Source organism: Vombatus ursinus, unplaced genomic scaffold (assembly GCF_900497805.2).
Source record: "Vombatus ursinus unplaced genomic scaffold, bare-nosed wombat genome assembly UNPS02014772.1, whole genome shotgun sequence".
Taxonomy (NCBI): Eukaryota; Metazoa; Chordata; class Mammalia; order Diprotodontia; family Vombatidae; genus Vombatus; species Vombatus ursinus.
In genome coordinates, this window is record NW_020954550.1 from 28,496,458 (window position 1) to 28,522,305 (window position 25,848).

Below are 25,848 nucleotides of genomic sequence, written 5' to 3' on the forward strand. Positions count from 1 at the left end.
AGACATTTACTAGCTGAGTCATCCTGGGCAAGTCATTTAGTCATGTTTGCCTCACTTTCCTCATTTGTAAAATGAGCTGGAGAAGGAAATGGCAAACCACCCCAGTATCTTTGCTAAGAAATCCCCAAAGGGGATTACAAGGAGTTGGACACAATTGAAAAATGACTGAACAACAACAAAGATCATAGATCTAGAACTGGAAGGGTGCTTAGACACTGTCTAGTTCAACTTTGTAATTTTACAAATGAGGAAACTGAGGCCCAGAGAGGTTAAGTAACTTGTCTAAGGTCATATAGGTAGCAAGTAACAGAGACAGAATTTGTACCCATGTCCTGTGACTCCAAAGTCAGTTTTCATGCCACTATAACACAATATCATCTGTATTTATATAGGACTTTAAGATTTAAAGGATGCTTTCATCACAACAACCCTAAGAGGTAGCAATGAAAGTATGATTATCCCCATTTTAAAAATGAGAAAATAGTCTCAAAGGGTCTTTCACATGGCTAAACAGGTAACAAGCACCCAACGAAGCATTTGAATCCGTGTTAAATATAGCTCTTGATAAAGGAGGACTACACTTTCTCCGTATCCACTAAAAAGCAAAAACCAAAAGCCTAAACCTCACTTTTACTACTCTTTTCTTCAATATCTTAGATAAATGGGTGCAGATCCATGTGTCCTGGTCAGGAGAGTTCCTGGTTAAGTTTTGCTTGGCCTTAGAAACACAGAATAGAAAGAGAAAAACAGAATTAAGGCCTGATCCACAAACTGCAGACTCTCACAAAGTTTATGCTAGGACACAGGGCAAAATAGCTATTTTTCCTGGTGTTGCCCATTACATGCCAACCAGTGTGGAACCAAAATCCATTCTAAAGAATTGTGGCTTTTTATTTTCAGTTGTTATGAACAGTAGGATCTAGCTAGACCATTACCTTTTGTTCCCAGAGATCAGAGGATCATTTTTGTGACCTTTTGCTCAGGTATCCATGGTCACTGATGTTGGGTGGAAAGTTTTTATTAAAAATAACAATAATTGTAATCCTTTTTCCTGGCAGCCAGTTATTTGTCTCTGTATTATTAACATGAGTACAAGTTAGGAAAATTAAAATTATACTGAAGAAAAGTATGTACAGTGCATTTTATAATACTGCATTTAGTAGGAAGTGATTAGACTGTTTTCTTCCCTGAAAAGGTTATAAAAATGACTAGAATTTCTTACATTTTCTTAAGTCTAAAGCCTGAAATGCTAAAAATCTGGGAGAGTCATTGAAGAATAATCTGTATTATTCTGGGACTCCTGAGTTTCTAATTTGTAAATGTGATTTCAATGACCCATCCTATTTTTTAAAAATATATGTTTGTTTGGATAGCTAACCACCATCTTAATTTTTCCCTTTTTTTTCTTTCCTCTCACTTTTTAGGAGATAGTCAACTTCAATTGTAGGAAGTTGGTGGCCACCATGCCGCTTTTTGCTAACGCCGATCCCAATTTTGTGACTGCCATGTTGAGCAAACTAAGGTTTGAGGTATTCCAGCCTGGAGATTATATCATTCGAGAAGGAGCTGTCGGCAAAAAAATGTACTTCATCCAGCATGGTGTGGCTGGTGTCATCACTAAATCCAGTAAAGAAATGAAGTTGACGGATGGCTCTTACTTTGGAGGTTAGTGAAAAGGAAATGCAAGTAAGGTAGAAAGGAGGAAATTTCAGTTATGTTATGACTGTAAAGGATACATGAATTTTTTAATGTTATTGTTAAGTATGGATTCCGGCTTGGATTATGATAGGGGGAATTGTTGTATGACATGTTTTCATAATGCAGAAGCTCAGTGAACACGAATTTGGTATTAACAACACCATTTTTGTTTAAGTACAAGAGATTTCCATTTGACTTTCTAGTGAGCCTAGAATCATAGAACTTTAGTGATGGAATATGCTTAGAGAATGAATCACTTTACTTTCATTTCATTTAAATATGTCTTTGATTTTTTTTTGGTAACTTTAATGTCATTTGTTTAAACTATACCATCAATAGAACCCCTGTTTAGTAACCAAGAAGTTTTTGTTGTTGTTGCTCAGTCATTTCAGTCATGTCTGACACTTTGTGAACCCATTTGGGGTTTTCTTGGCAAAGATATTGGTTTGCCATTTCCTTCTCCAGCTTATTTTACAGATGAGGAAACTGTGGCAAACAGGGTTAAGTAATTTGCCCAGGGTCCCACAGCTAGTAAGTGTGTGAGGTCAGATTTAAATCTGGTAAGATGCAATTTCCTGAATCCAGGCCCAGCACTCTATCCACTGTGCCACCTAGCTGCTCCCAACCAAAATGTAGAGTTAAGCAGAATAAAGTGACACTTTGGTTACATCTGATAGCACATGTATCTTTTCAGCTGTGTGGCATAATGAAGGGACAGACCACTGAATATGAAGTCAGAAAGACTTGCATTGGAAACACACCTCAGACACATGCTGTGTGACTCTGGGCTAGTCACCTAAAATCTCTAAATATCAGTTTCTTTATCTGCAAATTGAAGTGATTAGATTTAATGACCTCCAAGGACCCTTCTAGCTCCAAATCTATGATTTTTTGACATATTGTCTGCCACCTTTCTATTGAAAAGAAGATTAGTGAAATATTGAGGCAGAGCCAAGATGGCAGAGTGAAAGCAGAGACTCACTTAAGCTCTCCCCCAAATCTCTTCAAATACCTCTAAAAAGTGACTCTGAACAAACTTTAGAGTGGCAGAACCCACAAAAAGACAGAGTGAGGCAGATTTTTAGCCCAAGACAACCTGAAAGATCTACAGGAAAGCCTGAAAGAGTAGAGTCCATCACACAGGATGCAGAGCAGAACTGGCCTGAGCAAAGCTGGAGCAGGCTTTGGGGGACCTTAATCACCAGCAGCAGTGGTGTGTTCCAGTCTTCTCAGGCCAAAGACATCAGAAAAAGCTTAGAAGGTCAGCTGGAGGGGTTTGTCAGAACTGGGTAAGAGAGAAGCAGTCCAGGACAGGACTGCAGGGCATGCAATACTGCCCTGGTACCAACAAACCAGGAACAAGCTTTGGGAGTGACTGAATCAGGAGCAGTAGTGGTGGCAGCACTGCTCCTGAAGCTATTAGCTTACAGACTGAATGTTAGAAAGTCACCTATTTTGACTTCCAGGAGTCAAATGGTGGAGTAAGCAGTAAGTAGCTCCCACCCTCCTTACTGACCTTGAAAAACCCAGAAAATACTGCCCCAGGGAAAAATTCTGAAATAGTAGTCAGCATAAAGATTTGATACCTAGTCTTTTAGCTCCTGAGGCTAGGGGGATCAACAGGAAAGGTCCTTCTTGCTGTGGCTGAAGGGGACCAGTACAGAAAGGAAGGCATCCCAGCAAGCCAGTGGCAAAGCCACCTCAGCAATGCAGTAACCAGGCCTCTAGCCCCCAGGCTGGGACAGTGCCCCCAGTGTCCGAGAATCAGAGATCAACTTTAAAAGACAGAAAAAAAGGCAAACAACATGAGCAAGAAGCAACATAGAAAAACAATGACCATAGAAAAGTATCTTGGTGACAGGGAAGATCAAAAAACAAATTCAGGGGAGGATAACATTGTCAATATACCCACATCTGAAACCTTAGAGGGGAAAATGAACTGATCTCAAGCCCAAAAAGTCTTCTTGGAAAAGCTCAAGAAGGATTTTAAAAATCAAGTAAGAGAAGAACAAGAAAAAATGGGAAAAGAAATGAGAGTCAATAGCTTGGAAAAGGAAGGACAAAAATTAACTTTAGAAAACAAATCCTCAAAAAGTAAAATTGGCCAAATGAAAAAGGAGGTACAAAAGCTAACTGAAGAAAACAATTCATTGAAAATTAGAATTGGGCAATTGGAATGTAATGACTCTGTGAGACATCAAAAATCAGTCAAACAAAATCAAAAGAATGAAAAAAAAATTGGATAAAATGTAAAATACCTCACTGGAAATACAACTGACCTGGAAAATAGATCCAAGAGGCATAACTTAAGAATTATTGGTCTACCTGAAAGCCATGAAGAAGAAAAGAGCCTGAACAACATCTTTCAAAGATCATCAAGGAAAACTGCCCTGAGGTTCTAGAACAACAGGGTAAAATAGTCTTTCAAAGAATTCATTGGGGCAGCTAGGTTGCACAGTGGATGGAGCACTGCTCCTGGAATCAGGAGGATTTGAGTTCAAATCTGGCCTCAGACACTTGACACTTACTAGCTGTGTGACCTTGGGCTAGTCACTTAACTCCATAGCCTAGGAAAAAGAAAAAGAAAGAAAGAAAGAAAGAAAGAAAGAAAGAAAGAAAGAAAGAAAGAAAGAAAGAAAGAAAGAAAGAAAGAAAGAAAGAAAGAAAGAAAGAAAGAATGAATCCACCAATCACCTCCTGAAAGAGATCAAAAAATGAAAATGCCAAGTAATATTGTAGCCAAATTCCAGAATTATCAGGTCAAGGAGAAAATACTGCAAACAGCCAGAAAGAAACAATTTAAATTTCATGGAACCACAGTCAGGATTACGTAGGACCTTGCAGCTTCTACATTAAAAGATTGGAGGTCTTGGAATATGATATTCCATAAGGAAGAGGAACTTGGATTAAAACCAAGGATCAACTACCCAGCGAAAATGAGCATAATCTTTCAGGGGAGGATATGGAAATTCAACAAAATAGGGGATTTCCAAACTTTCCTGATGAAAAGATCAGAGCTCAATGGAAAATTTGATCTTCAGATACAAGAATCAAGAAAGGCATAAAAAGGTAAACAGGAAAGGGAAAAACAACAACAATAACATGTTATTCAATAAGGTTAAACTTTACATCACCACATGGGAAGATGATAGTTATAACTCTGGAGAACTGTATCTTTATTACAACACTTAGAAGGGATATACATGGGCAGAGGGGGTGTGATTAAGTTGACTTTGATGAGATCATAAAAATACCTAATGAACTGGTGAAAAAGAATTGTAATGGGAGAAGAGGAAAGGAGGAAGCAGAAAAGGGTAAATTACATCGCACGAAGAGGCACAAAGACATATTATAGCAGAAGGAAAGAAGAGAGGGAGAAGAGCATTGTTTGAACTTTACTCTCCTCAGATTTGACTCAAGGAGGGAATAATATACTCAGGTATAAAAATTTAACTTGCCATATAGGCAGTAGGTGGGGAAAGGGGAAAGAAAAGGGAAGAGGGAATAAAATGGACGGAAGAAGTAGTAAGGGAAAAGGAAGAGAAAAGGGAGGGGGCTAATAGAAGGGAAGGCAGATTGAAGGAGGGAGTGATCAAAAGCAAAATTGTAGTGAGAAGGGTAATGGAGAAAAGGAGAAAGAAAAGCATAAACAGGGGAGAAGGGAAAAGGATGGGGAAAGACACAGATAGTAATCATAACTGTGAATGTGAATGAGATTACTCTCCCATAAAATGGAAATAAATAGCAGAATGGATTAGGAACCACAATCATACAATATGTTGTTTATAAGAAACACATTTGAAAGAGAGGGATACACACAGGGTAAAGGTAAAAAGCTGGAGTAGAATATAGTATGCTTCAGTTGAAGTAAAAAAAAAAAAGCAGGGGTAGCAATCCTGATCTCAGATAAAGCAAAAACAAAAATAGATCTTATTACGAGATAAGGAAGGAAACTACATTTTGCTAAAAGGCACCATAGACAATGAAGTAGTATCATTGCCAAACATATATGCAACAAGTGTTATAGCATCCTAATTTTTAGAGGAGAAGTTCAGGTAATTACAGGAAGAAATAAACAGCAAAACTATGCTAGAGGGGAGAATTCAACCTCCCCCTCTCTGAACTAAATAAATCTAACCACAAAATAAATAAGAAAGAAATTAAGGAGGTAAATAGAATTTTAGAAAAGTTAGATATGCTAGACCTCAGCAGAAAATTAAATGGGGATAGAAAGGAGTATACTTTCCTCTCAGTAGTACATGGCACTTACAGATAAATTGGCCATGTATTAGGGCATAAAAACCTCACAATCCAATGCAGAAAGGCAGAAATATTAAATGCATCCTTTTCAGACCATGATGCAATAAAAATTATATGTTATAAAGGGCCATGGAAAGATAGACTAAAAATTAATTGGAATTTAATTGGAAATTAAATAATCTAATCTTAAAGAATGAATGGGTCAAACTACAAATCATATAAACAATCAATGACTTCATCCAAGAGAATGACAATGATGAGACAACATACCAAAACTTATGGGATGTAGCAAAAGCAGTTCTTAGGGGAAGCTGTGTCTCTAAATGCCTACGTGAGTACAATAGAGAAAAAGGATATCAATGAATTGGGCATGCAAATAAAATAAAAAACTAAAAAAAAAATTAAAAATCCCCAATTAAATACTAAATTAGAAATATTGAAAACCATAGGAGAGATTAATAAAATTGAAATTAAGAATACTATAGGGGCAGCTAGGTGGTACAGTGGATAGAGCACCAGCCCTGGATTCAGGAGGACCTGTTTTCAAATGTAGACTCAGACACATAACACTCACTAGCTGTATCACTCCGGGCAAGTCACTTAACCCCAATTGCCTCATAAAAAACAAATGAACAATTGAACTAATAAATAAAACTGAGCTGGTTTTATGAAAAAAAAAACCACAATAAAGTAGATAAATCTTTAATTAATTTAATTAACAAAAAGAAATAAACATTACCAGTATCAAAAATTAAAACGCTTAATTCAATGCCAATGAAGAGAAAATTAGAACAATAATTAGGAACTATTTTGTCCAACTGTATGCCAATAAATTGAGCAATCTTAGTGAAATGAATGAATGCTTAAAAAAAATATAAATTGCTCAGATTAACAGAAGAGGAAGTAAAATTCTTAAATAACCCCATCTCAGAAAAAGAAATTGAACAAGCCATTGATGAACTCCCTAGGAAAACATCTCCAGGGCCAGATGAATTTACAAATGAATTCTATCAAACATTTAAAAAACAACTAATTCCAATACTATATAGACTATTTGGGAAAATAGGCAAAGAAGGAGTCTTACCAAATTCATTTTATGATACAAATTTGGTGCTGATACCTAAACTGGGAAGAGTCAAAACAGAGAAAGAAAATTATAGACCAATTTCTCTAATGAATATAGATTAAAAATTAAAATTAAAATATTATCAAAAAGATTACAACAACTTATCAAGAGAATAATGCTCTATGACCAGGTAGGATTTATACCAGGAATGCAGGACTGATTCAATATTAGGAAAACACTAGAAAGCATAAGAATAAATGGAGTCTTCCTTAAAATATAAGTAGCATCTACCTAAAACCTTCAGCAAGCATTTTATGTAATGGGGATGAGCTAGAAGTATTTCCAATAAGATCAAGTGTGAAACAAGGATGTCCATTATCACCACTGTTATTTAATATTGTACTAGAAATGTTAACTTTAGCAATAAGAGAAGAAAAATAAATTGAAGGTATTAGAATAAGCAAAGAAGCAAAGCTATTACTCTTTGCAGATGATATGATGATATACTTAGAGAAGAATCAAGTGAAAAAAAAACTACTTGAAATATTAAGAACTTTAGCAAAGTTGCAAGCTATAAAATAAACCCACACAAAACATTGGTATTTCTATATATTACCAACAAAGCCTGACAGTAAGAGATAGAGAAATTCCATTTAATGTTAGTGTAGACATTATAAAATATTTAGGATTCTATCTGCTGAAACAAACCCAGGAACTATACAAACATAATTACAAACCACTTTTTACACAAATAAAATCAGATCTAAATAATTGGAAAAACATCAGTTGCTCATGGGTAGGCCAAGCTAATATAATAAAAATGACAATTCTACCTAAGCTAATTTACTTATTCAGTGCCATACCAACCAAACTACCAAAAAATTATTTTAGAGAGCTAGAAAACATAATAATAAGATGCATTTGGAATAACAAAAGGTTCAGAATATCAAGGAGATGAATGAAAAGAAATACAGTGGAAGGTGGCCTAGCCATTCCAGATCATTAACTGTATTTTAAAGGAGGAATCATCAAAACTACTTGGCACTGGCTAAGAAATAGACTGGTGGATCACTGGAATAGGTTAGGTATGCAAGACACAGTAGTCAATGACTATAGTAATCTACTGTTTGATAAACCCAAAGACTCCAGCTTCCGGGATAAGAACTCACTATTTGACAAAAACTGCTGGGAAAACTTAAAAAGAGTATGGCAGAAACTAGGCATAGACCGAAATCTTACATCATATACCAAAATAAAATCAAAATAGGTACATGATTTAGATATAAAGGCTGATACTATAAGTAAACTTGGAGAGCAAGGAATAGTTTATCTGTCAGATTTATGGAGAACAGAAGAATTTATGACCAAACAAGAGTTACAAAACACTTTGAATTGCAAAATGGATAATTTTGATTACATTAAATTGAAACATTTTTGCACAAATGAAATCAATGCAACCAAGGTTAGGAGGAAAGCAGAAAACTGGGAAAGAATTTTTACAACCAGTGTCTCTGATAAGGGCCTCATTTCTAAAATATATAGAGAACTAAGTCAAATTTATAAGAATACAAGTAATTCCCCAATTGATAATGGTCAAAGGATATTAACAGGCAATTTTCAGATGAAAAAATTAAAACTATCTATAGGTATATGAAAAATGCTCTAAAATATTACTGATTAGAGAAACACAAATCAAAACAACTCTGAGATACCACATCACACTTTTCAGGTTGGCTAACATGACAAAACAGAAAAATGATAAATGTAGGAGAAAAGGTACGAAAATTAGAACATTTATGCATTGTTGGTGGAGTTGTAAACTCATCCAACCATTTAGGAGAGCAATTTGGAACTATACCCAACTTTACCAATGGTAAAAAAATGTGCATGCCCTTTCACTCAGCAATAGCACTTCTAGGTCTGTATCCTAAAGAGATCATAAAAATGGGAAAAGGACCCACATGTACAAAAATATTTGTAGCAGCTCTTTCTGCAGTGGCAAAGATTTGGAAATTGAGGGGATGCCCATTAATTGGGGAATGGCTGAAAAAGTTGTGGTATATGAATGTAATGGAATACTATTGTGCTCTAAGAAATGATGAGCAATCGGACTTCAGGAAAACCTGGAAAGACTTGTACAGACTGATGCTGAGTGAAGTGAGCAGAACCAAGAGAACCTTGTACACAGTAACAGCCATGTTGCGTGATGACTAACTTTGATAGACAACTCTTATCAGCAATGTAAGGATCTAAGACATCTCCAAAAATCTCATGATGGAAAATATTATCCACATCCAGAGAAAAAAACTATGGAGTTTGAATATGGATTGAAGCATACTATTTGCTCTTTTTTTTTTTTCTTCTGTCTTGTTTTGTTTCTTCTTTCTTGTCTTTCTTCTTATGGGTTCTAATTCTTCTTTACAACATGACTAATGTAAAAATACATTTAATAGGAATATATATGTAGAGCTTATATCAGATTTCATGCTGTCTTGGGGAGGGAGGAAGGAAGGAAGGGGAGAAAATTTAAAACTCAAAACAACAAAACTTTTGGAAGTGATTGTTGAAAACTAAAAATAAATAAATTAATAAAAAAAAGAGATTAGTCATGATTAGTCCTCTAGAGCCTCTCTTGTTTTATAGGTGAGGAAAACAAGGTACAGATGCATTAAATAGTATGCCCAAGGTAACACAGCAAGTTAGTAGCAAAGAAAGGATCACTGGAAATTTTTTTTTTTTGGTGACGCAATTGGGGTTAATGATTTGACCAGAGTCACACAACTAGTAAGTGTTATGTGTCTGAGGCCGGGTTTCAACTCAGGTCCACCTGACTCCAGGGCTGGTGCTCTATCCACTACACCACCCAGCTGCCCCATCTTGGTCTTTTTACATGACACCAAAATTAGGAAGAAAGATTCACCTTGGAACATATCAACAGTATTCAAGTAGGATTTATAATGCTTTTGTCCCAAAAGAGTAATTGATGGAAAAGAGAAGGAAAAGTGCTTGAGTAAGAAATAAGTAAGTACTATTTCAGCCACATTAGTAACTGTCATGGAAGCTTGAAGATAAAAGGAGAGAAAAGAGAGTTACAAAGGATAAAGGAGAATTACATTTACTCCTTATAGGAGTACATGATTAAACGCATTATGCAGGAGTAAAGGGAACTGTAGTCATAAAGATGAATTAGTGTAAGAATTCAAAGTGAATTTGATGAATAAATAAAGAAAAGGAGACTTTAAGAGAGAAATAATAGGAATGAATTTTTAAAAAATATGTATTTTTGAACAGCAGCAGAAGATAAAGGTAAAAAGCAAAAAGCTAAGAAAAAAATAAAATATAGATAAGTAACGGGGATAGGACAAAATATGGACCTTAGAAAATAAGAGTATCCAGCTATCACAATTTAGGAAAAGACTAGCTGTCAGAGATATACAGGAGAGTACAAAACATTCACCAGTCTTGCAAGTTTGTGTAATGGAGTTGACAGAAATCATTCCCAAGGGAGAGATAAAAGATTTAGGGGAAGAGATAAGGTGATTACCCTTTTTCATGAGTTTCAGGTAGAAGGCAGATATCCAGAAGGATATGAGAAGACAAAAAAAGAAATGTTGACAAAGCTAAAGCTATAGATATAAGACAGTAATGACGTCTTGAGGACATGGGATAGAAAAGGTCCCCCAAGTAGTTGAAAGAAAAGAAATAGTAAATAGATGGAACAGAAAATAGAAGAAAACTATGTTTAATAATAATGGAAAGCAGTGAAAGAAGAAGAAGAAGAACTTTTATAGGGGATTCTAAATGTCACAAAGGCAAAATGAGTGTCAGTGGAAATCATGGACAAATCCAAAGCTTTTGAACAATTTTCTAGAAATAAAACAACAGACCCACAGAGGGACATAAGAATTTATTAAAGAGTCTACCATGCGCCACACATTGTGATATCTGTAATTTACAGATACCTCATTTGGTCCTCATAAAACCCTGTCAGGTAGTTGCTATTATGATCTCTTTTATAGTTGAGGATACTGAGGCAGACAGAGGGTAAGTGATTTGCCCAGGGTCACAGAGCTAGGAATTGTCTGAGGCTGGGTTTGAATTCCAGTCTTCCTGACTCCAGGTCCAGTGTTCTATCTGCTTCACCATCTAGCTGCCTTAGGAGTACTGACCAATAAAATGGATGTAAGTAATAAGCCAGGGAAACCAGGAGGCAGAGATTTTGAGGAAATGCATTGCAGGCATGGCGGACAGCCAGAAAAAAAGTGCCCAGAGCTTTGAAAAACAAAACTCTGGTTTATGGAACAACAAGAAGACCAATGTCACTGGAATGGCAGAGATTAACATGTAAAAGGTCAAAAGGTAGGAGGGGGCTAGGTTATGAATGGCTTTGAATGCCAGAGGACTTTGTATTTGATCCGGGAAATGATATGGAGCTATTGAGTGCCCTCAATAGTAATAGGGAGTTTTGACAACTGATCAGAAGGAGATTACAGGTGTCTCTTTGCTGGCATTGGGCAAAAGACTCTGCTGCTTTGCCCATACTCAGCTCTGGGTGGCAGTCTTGGGGGGCAGTCCCAAGGTGAGGAAGAGTACTAACATACAAGAACTTGTGACTGCAGTAGAGCAGGGACCCTCATCACAATTCCAGGGCAGTTTTGTGGTCACTCACAGATCAGAGGACAGGCCAAGAGAGTAGGAAACACCTCTCCTTGAATCATACCACCTTAGAAGAACTGAAAAATTAGAGATCCCTAGAAGTATCTCTGAAAATAGCTGCACAAAACCCCTGAATCTTGGGACACTGCACCCTCCAACTTAGAGGCAGAGCTCTACTTTTAACAAAGAGTTTAAAATCAACAAATAAGGTGGGAAAATTAGCAAACAACAGAAAAATATCTGACCATAAAAAGTTACTAAGGTGACAAGGAAGATCAAAACACACATTCAGAAGAAAATAACAATCCAAGCTCCTACATCCAAAGCCTCCAAGAAAAGTATGAATTGGTCTCAGGCCATGGAAGGGCTCAAAAAGGATTTTGAAAATCAAGTATGAGATAGAGGAAAAAAAGAGAAAGGAGAATGATGCAAGAAAATATTGAAAAATGAGTCAACAGCTTTGTAAAAGAGTTGAGAAAAATACTGAAGAAAATAACACCTTTAAAAATGGAGTAGATTAAATGGTAAAAGAGGTACAAAAAGTGGGGAGAATAGTGCAGTGAGGAAAATAATGCATCAAAAAGCAGAATTGACCAAATGGAGAGGTACAAAAATTCACTGAAGAAAAAAAAAACTCTTTAAAATTAGAATTAAGCAAATAGAAACCAATGACTTTATGAGAAATCAAAAAGCAATAAAACAAAACCAAAAGAATGAAAAAAGAAAGCAGACAGTATGAAATATCTTATTGAAAAATTAACTGACCTAGAAAATAGATCCAGGAGAGATAATTTTAAAAAAAATATTGGGCTGCCTGAAAGACATGATCAAAAATAGAGCCTAGACATCATCTTTCAAGACATTATCAAGGAAAATTGTCCTGATATTCTAGAACCAGTGGGTAAAATAGAAATTGAAAGAATCCATTGATCACATCCTGAAAAAGATCCCAAAATAAAAAAAACTCCCAGAAATATTATAGCCAAATTCCAGAGCTCCTAGGTCAAAGAGAAAATATTGCAAGTAGCCAGAAATTAAAAAAAAAATCAAGTATCATTGAGCTACAGCCAGGATAACATAAGATTTAGCAGCTTCTACATTGAAACATCAGAGAGAGGAATATAATATCCCAAATGGCAAAGGAGCTAGGATAACAACCAAGAATCACCTACCCAGCAAAACTGAGTATAATTCTTCAGGGAGTAAAATAGGCATTCAATGAGATAGAGGTCTTTCAAACATTCTTAAGGAAAAGACCAGAGCTGAATAAGAAATTTGACTTTCAAATACAGGACTCAAGAGAAACAACAAAAGGTAAACAGGAAAGAGAATTCATAAGAGACTTAATAAAGTTAAACTGTTTACATTCCTACATGGGAAGATTATACTTGTAATTCATAAGAACTTTCTCATTATTAGGCAGTTAGAAGGAGTGTATATACATACATAATACATACATACCCACATACATACACACCCATACATAGAGCATGCAGGTGTGAGTCGAATGAAGTGTTGATATCTTAAAAAAAATGAAATTAAGTAGTGAAAAATGAATTCACTGGAAGAAAGGGAAAGGCCAAATGGGGCAAATTATCTTATATGAAAGGCAAGAAAAAGCTTTTACAATGGAGGGGAAGGGGAGGGAGGTTAGAAGAAATGATTGAACCTTACTCTCATCAAAATTGACTCGAAGAGGGAATAACACACACACTCAATTGGATAAGAAATCTATCTTACCTACAGGAAAGTAGTAGGGGAAGGGGATAATAAAAGAGTAGGACTGATAGAAGGCATAGCAGACTGGAGAAGGAAGTAGTCAGAAGCACAACATTTTTGCAGAAGGACAGGGTGAAAAGAGAGAGAATAGAGGGGAAAATACAATGGAGGGAAATATAATTAGCATTTATAACTTGTGAAAAAAATTTTAAAGCAACTTTCTCTGATAAAGGCCTCATTTCTCAAACATATACAGAACTGAATCAAATTTATAAAAAAAAAGAGCCATTCCGCAATTGATAAATGATCAAAAAATATGATCAGTTTTCAGATAAGGTAATCAAAGTTATCTATAGCCATATGAAAAAAATGCTCTAAATCACTATTATTTGGAGAAATGCTAATTTAAAAAAATCTGAGGTACTATCTCCTGTCTATTATATTGGTAAATAGGACAGAAAAAGAATATGAGAAAAGTTGTAGGTGAGAAGCAAAAAATGAGACATTAATGTACTGTTGGTGGAGTTGTGATCTCATCCAATCATTCTATAGAACAATTTGGAACTATGTCCAAAGGGCTATAAACCATGCAAACCCTTTGACCTAGCTAGCAATACCATTACTAGGTCTCTATCCAAAAAGAGATAAAAAAGGAAAAGGACCTATATGTATAAAAATATTTATAATATCTCTTTTCTGGTGCCAAAGAATTGGAAATTGAGGGGATACCATCAAATGATGAATGGCTGAACAAATTGTGGCATGTGATTGTGATGGGATATTATTGTGCTATCAGAAATGATGAGCAGAATGTTCTCAGAAAATAACCTGGAAAGATTTACAGAAGCTGATGCAAAATGACATATACTATGTACAAAATAACAATGATATTGTAAGATGATCAGCTGTGAATGATTTAGCTATTCTCAGCAATACAATAACCCAAGACAACTCTGAAGGACTTATGAAAAATGCTATCTATCCCCAGAGAAAGAAACTGATGGTGTCTGAATACAGATTGAACCATACTTTGTTTTTACTTTCTTTATTGAAATTTTTTTGTTTATATTTTCTTTCACAACATAACTAACATGGAAATATGTTTTGCATGACTACATGCATATAACCTATATGGAATTGCTTGCCTTCTCAATGAGGGCAGTGGGAAGAAAGGAAGGGAGAGAATTTGGAACTCAGAGTTTTAAAACTAAATATTAAAAATTGTTTTTACATGTAATTGGGGAAAACAAAATACTAAGTAAAGAAATAAACAATAATAGGGAAGTTTGAAAGGGTTGAAGGACTAGGGGAAAGATGAGTTCAGGTTTTGATATGTTGAGGTAAACATGTCTACTGGATACCAACTTTAAAATGTTTTATACTCATTTGAAGATTTGAGACTGGAGGTCAGCAGGAAAGTTGGAGGAGGACTAATAGATTTGAGAATCATTAACTTAGAGATGATAATTAAATCCATAGGAGTTAATGAGATCACCTAGTTAAACAGCATAGAAGGAGAAGAAAAGAGGGCTCAGGACAGAGCCTGGGAGACACGGTAGGTGGGCATGAGGATTCAAAAAAGAAAACTGAAAAGGACTAGTTAGATAGGCATGAGGAGAAGCAGGAGAGAATAGTTTTCTGAAAACCTAGAGAAAAGAGACTATCAAGGAGAAGAGGGTAGCCATCAGCATCAAAGACTGCAGAGAGATCAAGAAGAATGAAGATTGAGAAAAGGATATTATTAATTCAGAACAACAGAGCATGGAAACACAGCCCAGAAACTAACACTACAATTTAATAGACTGTTTTTCCTCTTGTGCATTTTTTCTAATTTCCTCTCCTCACCTATCTCTTGATGTTTTCCTAATTTCATTTTCTTAGTTGTGAGAGATAAATGCTTATGAGTTAGTAATAGGAATAGGTTAAGTCCATGACCTATTTATTATTACTTTGTATAACAGATGGGACCTATTATCAAATTTTGTGTATATTTTAATAATATTATCCACAAATTCTCAATCTGAAGCCTCAGCATTGTGTGGAGTTTGCCCTGGCCTCTCCAAGGGCATACCAACAAGGTCTATTATCTGGAAAGTTCAATCATTCTAGAAAGGCTTTAACTATTTTCCTGAAAACAAGCTACATTTTCTGATATTTAGCCTACTTAATGAGATAGGCTTATCACTAGTAGGCTAGTCAAATTCTTTCACCATGACACCCAAAGAACATCAACAAAAATATAGACTGGCTCGTAGCCGGGTGTTCCCCCTTCCTAATTCTGCATTATAAAATATGGATAGATTTCTATAAGCACAGCTTTTAGATTGTCTATAAACCTTTAATTTGTTTTTTGGTTCTCTAAAAGTGAAATCTTTTTCTGATAATCAATAGATCAACACATTACTAGAGGAAGTGAATCACATAAATTCTGAAACTTTCATTTTAAATGAGTCTAGGGAAAAAAAAGAAGGAAGTTGTATTTAAGGGTAATATTGATTCAAGGGAACTTGTTGGAGGGAAACAAAAAGGATTGGCAAGATTAATTTTATTTTATATCCAAATGAAACAAGAAACAATTCCATGGAATATTTAAACATCCTATATTTCAGTCCTCATGTTATGTATTTGTAAAAAGACTGCCATGAAAACAATTCCATCTTATGCACTAAAATCAATTACAAAGGATGAAGAAGTGGAAAATTTCTTCCAGAACCCCTCAAATTATATCAGTAGGTATTTAGATTCTCAGTGACTTCAATGCAAAAGGTGGAATAGGTGAAAATAGCAAAAAATATATTGGAAAAATGGATCAGGAATAAGTAGTAAGAGATGCTAAAGTTTTATAGAATATGTGAAAGTCTCACATCTCTGTTTCATGGACATTTTATTTGAGAATATAATATGTAGACACTAAGAATGGGGAGCACTGAATGACATTATATAAAATAAATACCTTTTAAGAGACCAGACTCATTACAGATATGGGTGTGATTCCTGAAGCGTGTGTCCATTTACAGTTAAAATATAGTGGAAGATCATTAATTATTATTAGTCTTCCATTATGAGAAGTATTGCCTTATGAAATAAAGAGAAAAAGAGGGTAAAATAAGTTTAAAGAATTCTTGGCAAGAGACCCATCTAAGCACAGTCATCATGAGGATAAAAATGGAAGGAATGAAACAAACAAAAGAAACATGAAAAAAAATCTTCAAATCATTGTATGAGAAACTGCTTTGATCAAGGACAGTAGAACCACACACTGCTTAGCAGTTCCATAGTAGATGCTTAATAAATGATTATTGACTGGCTATACTGAGCCTCTAATATCCCAGTCACAATTGTGTTTATAGAGAAGGTAGCAAGAGCAGCAAAGAAATAAAAGATGGGAAAAGTCACCAGATTAGCCTAAGTTGTTATATATAGATGAATGCATTGCTGTATGCAATACAGTTGTGAAGGTATTTAAGGATAGTTTCACTAGATATCTTTTGTTTTCTAATTTGCAAGGATCTTGTGAATATATAATGAGATCATATATGGAAAGTACTATAACAGTGTTGATTGCAAAGATTAAATATATATGCATATATATGTAGATTTTCTAATTTTAATATTATTTGGTAAGGGGTGATTAGATACTATCCTGCCCAGATTGAGGTCAATGCATTAGATCAGTGGTGTCAAACTGAAATAGAAATGGGGGCCACTAAACCATACATAAGGATCTCTGTAGGTTACCTATTGATTTTGTTTTTAAAATGCCAATTTATCTAAGTATTACTTTATTTTTACTTATTTTGTTAAATATTTCCCAATTACATTTTAATCTAGTCTGGGCCAGATTTGGGGAATGTTGCACACCATATTTGGCCTGAAAGCCGTGTATTTGATGCCTCTCCCTTAAATGACTCCTCACAGTCTCTAGCAGTCCTGGAAGCTATGAATGAATGAATCTGGTATTACATTCTGAAAGTCAACAGTCTAGAAATAATGTTCTTTTCTGTCTCTTGTGGGAGGCAAGATCTGCAGAGGAGGAAAATAAAATGCAAAAAGAACTAATATGAAAATCTTGCATCTTCAATATTTTAATTTGACCTTTCATAGGTAATACATTATATTAGATAGATATGCCAGACAGGTATGCAGGGTGTCCAACCCACACAATTTTCAGTTCCTAGGTAGCTTAAGACCTTAAAGCTAATATGAAGGAAAAAGTGCCACAATAAATTGTATTAATGCTAAGGTTAAAAGTAATATATCTTTGAAAAACATAAATTATTATTATAATTCACTCACCCAAAAATGCATTATATCTAACATATCAAAACATTCCTCATCTCTCCTACTCTTTACCTCAAGAACCTTCTACATATTCACATTTACTCTCTTTTTCTCCTGGCACTAGTCTCTAAGGAAGGGTTGACTCTTTTCTTTGACAAATCTAAAACCTTTATTTGTGTCCTCGGGAAGCTTGCTTGCCACCTCAATCATTCTTTCTTTCTCATCTTTAATCTCTCTTTATCTGTTGACTCTTCTATCATCGTTCAAACATGCTTGTTTACTGTCCTAAAAACAAACAAACCAAAAAAAAAAAATTTTCTCTTGAACCTGGCATTCTCTATAGCTATCATCTTCTAACCTACTTTTCTTTTACTGCCAAATATCTACAATAACATTTCCTCATTTCCCACTCAACCCAAAGCAGTCTGGCATCTAACTTGACCTCTTAACTGAAACTGGTCTCTCCAAGATTACCAACAATTTAAAACTTCCTAACTAATGACCTTTCTCCAGTCTTCATTCTCCTTAATCTCTCTAAAATTGTTGATAATATGGACCTCCTTCCCTTTACAGGTGCTGCAGGATGCACAAATTTAGAGACATCTCCACTCCAAATGTTTGTATGGATTATTTGTGTCTGACCTATAGTAGAGCCTTCCAAGCTCATATTAGTCTGATTGACCACAGTCAGACAAACTGTACCTTGACCTTGACATAGTGATGTCATTTTAGTCCTCTTTGGGCATGAAGGACAACAAACACCTTCTATGAGCCAGCAAGATTCTGGTTGTTCCACCTATCTTATTGCTTTTTTCCCAGATCATGGTATGAAATGGCTTTCCTCTGGGCTCTTTTTTCTGGCACCTTTCTCCTTTTCTTCACCTCAGTCTATGACCAGCTCCCATAAGTTCAAGTATCCTCTCTAAATATGATTTCTAAATCTATAAAGCTAAACCAAATCTTTCTCCTGTAATGTGTCATCAACTGCCTGCTAGAAAGATCCTCCAAGTTGTCCTATTAGCATATCCAAATAAGAAATGGTCATCATTACCCTTAAAACCTACCTTCTGATTTCTCTATTAAAATAAATTTTAATGATATCTTTTGTTTTTAATTTACCTAACTTTTTTCAATGTTCCTCCTCTTCCTTCTCCAACAGGTCATTGTTTATAACAAGTATTTTGTTATTGTTGTTAAAGAAGTTGAAAAGAGGGGCAGCTAGGTGCCACAGTGGACAAAGCACCAGCCCTGGATTCAGGAGGACCTGAGTTCAAATCCCACCCCATACACACAACGCTTACTAGCTGTGTGACCCTGGGCAAGTCACTTAACCCCATTGCCTAGCCAAAAACAAACAAACAAACAAAAAACAAACAAACAAAAAAAAAAAAACTAAGAAGTAGAAAAGAGAAAAAAATCAATAAAACTGATAAATGCATTGAAAAAAATCTGACAATATACTCAAAGACCCACATCTGTGAAGCCATTCCCTCTACAAAGTAGTCTTCTCATAACTTTTCTTTGGAGCTAAGCTTGTTCTTTTTAATTTTGTTACTTTTTCGTGTGTGTGTGTGTGTGTGTGTGTGTGTGTGTGTGGTGGGCACTGGTGTTCTTTCCATTTGTATTGTTGTAGTTTTTGTGTATATTGTTGTAATGTTTTCTTGGCTCTGCTTGCTTCAGTTTGCATCACGTAAATCCTTCCATGCTTCTCTCTATTTATCACAATCTCCTTTTCTTTCAATCTCCATTTTTTTTTGGTAAGGGAATTGGAGTTAAGTGACTTGCCCAGAGTCACATAGCTTGTGAATGTTGTGTCTGAGGCTAAATTTAAACTCAGGTCCTCCTGACTCCAGGGCCTGTGCTCTATCTGCTGTTCTACCTAGCTGCCCCCAACAATCTCCATTTCTTATAGCATGGTAATATTCTGTTAAATTCATAAACAACCTTTCGTTTTTATTGTGATACAAACTTTCCTATTTACGTCGAAAATCTCATAATCTTCCAATTTACCCAGTTTTATGACCTTGGAGTAATTCTAGAATTCTTTCTAAGTCATTCACAATCCAATCATTTGCCAGATCTCTTGTCAACTCTACTTCCACAACTATGTCCTTTTCTATTCACTTACATACCTCTTCCCAGAGTTTAGCCTCTCATCAACTCTTATCTAGATTACTATTGGTAGTCTTTTAATTAGTCTCCCTGCTTCCAGTCTTCTTGCAACATATTTGCCAAAATAATCTTCCTAAAGTACAAGGGTAATTATGTCAGTACTGTACTTAAAAATCTTCAGTTGATTCCCATTTCCTTTGGGATAAAATTAAAACCCATTATCTTGATTCTACATTATATGACTCTTACCTACCTTTCAGGCTTTATTTAATTCTACTCATGTTAATGAGCTTAATATTTCATCTAAATGAGACTACTAATTATTTCTGGAACTTGAAACTCCATCTACTGCCTCCATGCACTTGTATAGGTTACTACCTATCCCAGCATCTGGAATGCACTCCCTCCTCCTCTCTTATCTCTCATCAACTTTATCCTCTTTCAGAGCTTAGTCCAGGTCCACTTCCTTGATGAAGATTCTCCATATTCTCCCAACTATTAATATTTTCTCTTTCCTTGATTTCCTCAACCCCAGGTCACACCAAGAAAAAGAGATGAGACATGAACTGAAACTGTAGGGCCCTTCATGGGCAGCTAATAGCACAGTGGATAGAGTGCTAGGCCTGGAGTCAGGAAGACCTGACTTCAAATTCAGCCTCAGACAATTACTTGCTACGTGACTCTGGGCAAGTCACTTAACTCTATTTGCCTCCATTTCCTCATCTTTAAAAATTAGCTAGAGAAGGGAATGGCTAACTGTTCCATTATTTTTGCCAAGAAAATCCCAAATGGGATCACCAAGAGTTGGACACAACTGAAAAAAAATTGAACAACAAAAACATTTATTTGTGTAAATGTTGCAACAGTCCCAGTGTTATGTAGTTTCCTTAAGACTGTTTTGTTTTTACCTCTGTATGATCAGTACCTAGCATTCTACCTTATTACATAGTAAGCACTTAATAAATGTTTGCTAAATTGAATTGACCTGAATTTTATAGCACCACACTAGGGGATTTGGGAAATACAAAGTTAAGATATATGGTCCCTCAACTCAACAAATTTATTCTCTAGGAGAAACAAAACCAATACTATATACAGTTTAATAAAAACACTTAACACAGTACCTGCCCCATAGTAGGCACTTAATATATGTTTATTGATTGGTTGGTTGAAAAATGTAAACATTAACCACAATATAATAAATGAATTCAGTATAAGTTATTAAGTATTAGCATTTTGGTGAAACAAAATTATTGTGAGTCTTCATTGATTATCCTGTTAAATTTTTGTTGCAACCCATGGGTTATTTAGATCACCAGAGAGAGATTAATGAAGAGCCCAAGCTTATTTTAGATGCATAACTTAATAAATAACTTTTTAGGTTGATGTTGTCATTGTAACTGTTCTGGTTAACATGACAGCCTCACTGTTGCTCAGCTCTTCCATTTATTACTGTGTGACTTTACACATGACACTTTGCCTCCCTGGGTTTTAGTTTCCTCATGTGCAAAAATGAGGTGGTTGATCTAGATGGTCTCTGAGGTCCCTTTTAGCTCCAGGTTTATAACCCTTGGAAAAAGCATCTTAAATTACCTAACCCTGTTTATCCACTGGGGGTACAGGGAAAGCAAACCATACCATTGTTACTGGAACAAAGACTTTTTAAGGCCCTTAAAATCATTGTTTCCTCTTTTCCCACTGTAGTCAGTCACCCTAAGTTATTCCAGACAGATCAGTGTTTATCCTGATCTGGAGAGAAAAAAAATACGCTGACAGGATAGTTCTACATTTAGTTTTACATTTTCTGCTGTGATTTGAAGCCCATTTCCTCCTGCTCTTTCCTCAGTGGATCTGTGGCACAGCTGGCCACCATCCTTTACTAAACAACATTGTCATCACTCAGACTTTTCTTCTCCTAACTGGATATTATCCACCCATTCATCTTTTCTTCACAGATTATATTTTCAGCTCATAATTTTGGCTGTCTCTCTATGAGTCTTCTGCATCTTCTTAAAAATATGGATTTGAAAAACCTGATAAAATGTTCTGGCAAAATCTTCATTAGTGCAGAGCATTGTGGGAGTATTTCTCTTTGCTTCTAGTCTCCAAATCCCAGAATCATTCCTGCTTTCTCAGCAACAGCATCCTACAGAGCTGGCAAAACCCAGAAAATACCAAGTCCTTCTTGGCCAGATTTGAACTCACAAAGATGTCTTTCTTACTCTAGGCCCAGCACTCTATCCACTGTACTACCTAGCTGCCAGGGGAGTTCCATAGGCACATTAAACACCTTGTATATCAGGTGTTGTTATTATTGTGACTATGTCTCTTGAACCCAAAATGGGCATTCTGATCTGAGGGATCTTCCTTTTGAAGTTTCATAAAATGGGCACTTTAAAAAAAATTAGGACTATCCCAACAAATATACCAAGTGTGGCCACTCTAGCAGTTGGCCCCATGATATAGATCTAATCACTCTTTTTTTTTTTTTAAAGGCAATTGGGGTTAAGTGACTTGCCTAAGGTCACACAGCTAGTAAGTGTCAAGTGTTTGGTCTGAGGCCAGATTTGAACTCAGGTCCTCCTGACTTCATGGCTGGTGCTCTTATCCACTGTGCCACCTAGCTGCCCCCGATCTAATCATTCTTCATCTCTCAATAGAATGATTGATGAACAGTCATTGCTAAAGCACTTGAAAATGAAGAATGAAAGATGTACATAATATTTTTCTGTTGTGACACATTCTCTAAAAACATGAGAAAGCTCTTTCTTGCACTTGCAGAGTCTGACATAGACAGTGGTTTTGGGAGTGGGGCTGGGGGGTGGTGGAATGTTTCTTTAAGTGTATGCATTCTCTCTCCACAAAGGATGAGGCTACAACACTTGCATGTAAAGCTCTATTGAGACTATAAAACTTCTTCAATCTAAACACGAATTAATATCCACTAGCAAAAAAAGTTGCGATTCTTTACTCTCTCAGAATAAAGTCAGTGGAAAGAATGCAATGAATACTTTTTACAGAACAGTAGCCTAAGCAGGTATTTAACCTAAGGTTTGTGAATTTGGATTTTTAAATATTTTGATGATTATTTTTCAATTTAATTTTTTTGTAATACTATTTTAAAAAATAAACATTTAAAAACACACACTTTTCTAAGAAAAGGTCAATAAATTTCAAAGTTTTCCATTATACAAGTTAAAAAAAAGATTCAGAAGTTCAGTCCTAAAGAAATTATAAGTTATTAATTAAACATGGTCTTATTAGAACTTACATAGTTCAGAATCAGCATCCATTCGAATATCCTCTTGTATTCTGCACACCTTCATCAAATTCTATATTCCCATGAAGTTTGGAGTGGAATGGAGTGGAGGAAACTATCTTTATTTGGGGACAATGAGTATTGCTTTCAGGGATGTTCACTGACACTCTGGCTATAATCAAATTCTTGGAGCTCCATTATTGTTGTTTTTCAGTCATTTCCAGTAGTATCTGGGGTTTTATTGGTGAAGATACTGGAGGGGTTTGTCATTTCCTTCTCTGGTCATTTTCAGAGGAGGAAACCGAAGCAAATAGGGTTAAATGATTTACCCGGGGTCACACAGCTTGTAAGTGTCTGAGGCCATATTTGAACTCACAAAGATGAGTCTTTCTGACTCTGAGCCTAGCACTCTATCCACTGTACTACCTAACTGCCAGGGGAGTTCCCTAGGCACATTAAACACCCTGTATATCAGGTATTACTATTGTGACTATATTACCTGAACCCAAAATGGACATTCTTGATCTGAAGGATCTTCCTTTTGCAGTTTCATAAAATGGGCACTTTAAAAAAATTTAGGACTACCCCAGGAAATATAGGAAGTGTGGCCACTCTTGCAATAAATATACACCTAACTTGGTAGACTTCATGTCATCTTACTGTCACAGAACTGACTAACCAAGTTGAAAGGGACCTCAGTGGCCATCTAATAATAATAATAATTGCCAACATTTACATAATGCTTTAAAGATTGCTAAGTGCTTTACATATAGTATCTAATTTGATCTCCACAACAATCCTAGGAGGTAAGTGCTATTATTATCCACATTTTACAGATGAAGACACTGGAACTGAACTAAACCAACCAACTTGCCTAGGCACACACAGCTAGTAAGTGTTTTAAAATCAGACCTTTCTGACTCCAAGTCCTACACTATAAATACAAGGCCTCACAAGAATCCCTAGTATAGAATTATTGAACATTGGCATCTCGACTCCATGGGAAGACTTATATCTAGTGATGCCTCTCAAAATGAAGTCTAGTTGATATGGAGCAACAAATTGTTAGAATTTTGTTTTCTGTTGTTCTCATATTGAGCTGCAATCTACCTCTGTCTCTTCTGCTTGTTTTAGTGCTGTTAATTGGTTTTAATTAGACAGCCAACCCTCTCTCTTTACTTTAGCAGTACTGTTAATAAGTAAAGCATGAAATCTTACTGATTACTTATTAAAACAGGTACATTTGGGAGGCAGCTCAGTGTCCTGTGGTTATTCTGTGTGCTTTGTTGCTTGTGGACAGATGGTTGATCTCTCACTGTGTCCTCATTCCAACTTCGTCTTTCTAGCTGGCTCCCTTTCCACATGGCCTTCCACCTGTGTTAATCACTGAGACTTTTATTTCCTTCCCCAAAACACCTCCTTCTCAAATACAGAATATTTTCCAACCATATATCAAGAACTCATAGACTTCAAGTAGAGTTGAAATATCTGTGGTTATATTGCCTAGTCATTAGACCTGAATTTTTCTGAATTTTCCATTTCAGATACCTCCAAGGCAAACATTTTGTTGAAATTTTGTGTAAATTGCAAATTATGAAATTAACAAATTAACATATTCTACCATTTGGATCCAAATTATACATTATGCCTATGACTCTAAAAGATGACCTACTTTTAAAAGATTTCTTTTTTTCCCCTAGAAAATTAGCAGTCCAAAGTATTTTCTTTCAATTTTTGAGAAATTAGGGTAATCTACAGGTTGTTTTTGGAAATAGCCCCAGTTCTAGAGAGTCTACTTTTCATTTGTATTAATATTGCTGACTGCATTAGAGCTAACATTTCACTTATAGTGAAAGAAATGGGGAAGAGAATATCAGGAGCTGGAGACAGTTTTCTGCTAGGGCAGCAGTTCATTAATAGTGCATTCCAAGGACAGGGGAAAATAGAAAGTGCTGGGGACTGTGTTCATTGTTTGAATGGACATTTATGGTGCTTCAGCACTAGAGAATGTGGTAGGAGATTTTCAGAGTCATCAACCGAGTCAAGTATTGTCATAACCCAACAACAGTGGGATAGGGAATTATTTTAGATTTATACAATGAAATTTCTCAAGATAAGCACCAGTGGAGGTGCTTTTAAAGCAAAAGTTCTTAACCTTTTTAATGCTTGTCATGGACCCTCTTGCCAGTCTGTGAAACCCGTGGGCCTCTTCTCCAAATAATGTTTTTTTTTAACTTCATAAAATAAAATTTATAAAATTACAAAAGCAAAATCATTATATTGAAAAAAAAGATAAAATTTTCTTCCATCTAATTTTATGGAGTCCCTGAAACAAAAGGGTCTATGGGTACAAAGTTCAGAATCCAGGTTCTCAATGGTAATGTTAGGCTGTGCGAGAATTCAGAAATTATTCCTTTACTAAGGTTTCCAAGTAGACATCCTATTTGATAGTAGAACAGTAGTCATAAAAAGTAATAATATTAATAATATGCCTCAAACACTCACTAGGCTTACAACTCTGGACAAGTCAGTTGACTTTTGCAGACTCAATTTCTCCATTTATAAACTGAGAATATTAGACTCAACCACTAAGCTCCTTACCAGCTTTAAAACTATGATCTATGGTCACCTAGCTAGTAAATATCACAACTGAGATTTTAAGGCATGTCTTCTTGATTTTAAGTCTAGCATTCAATGTACTATGTCATAGTGTCTAAAGGTGCCTGGAATACAAAGGAAAGCATTTAATAAACTCTACCTTCAAGTATGGGGGCAGATAGGTGAGGCAATGGATAGA

At 35.6% G+C, this 25,848-nt stretch overlaps 1 protein-coding gene across 1 annotated transcript in view; it reads left to right on the forward strand.

The window, feature by feature from the left end:
- Positions 1-25,848, forward strand: part of HCN1 (hyperpolarization activated cyclic nucleotide gated potassium channel 1) — a 577,083-nt gene that overhangs the window by 491,461 nt on the left and 59,774 nt on the right. Inside the window, exon 6 of the mRNA XM_027863629.1 lies at positions 1,425-1,665. Coding sequence (XP_027719430.1) covers positions 1,425-1,665 — 241 coding nt within the window. The remainder of the gene's footprint in view (positions 1-1,424; positions 1,666-25,848) is intronic.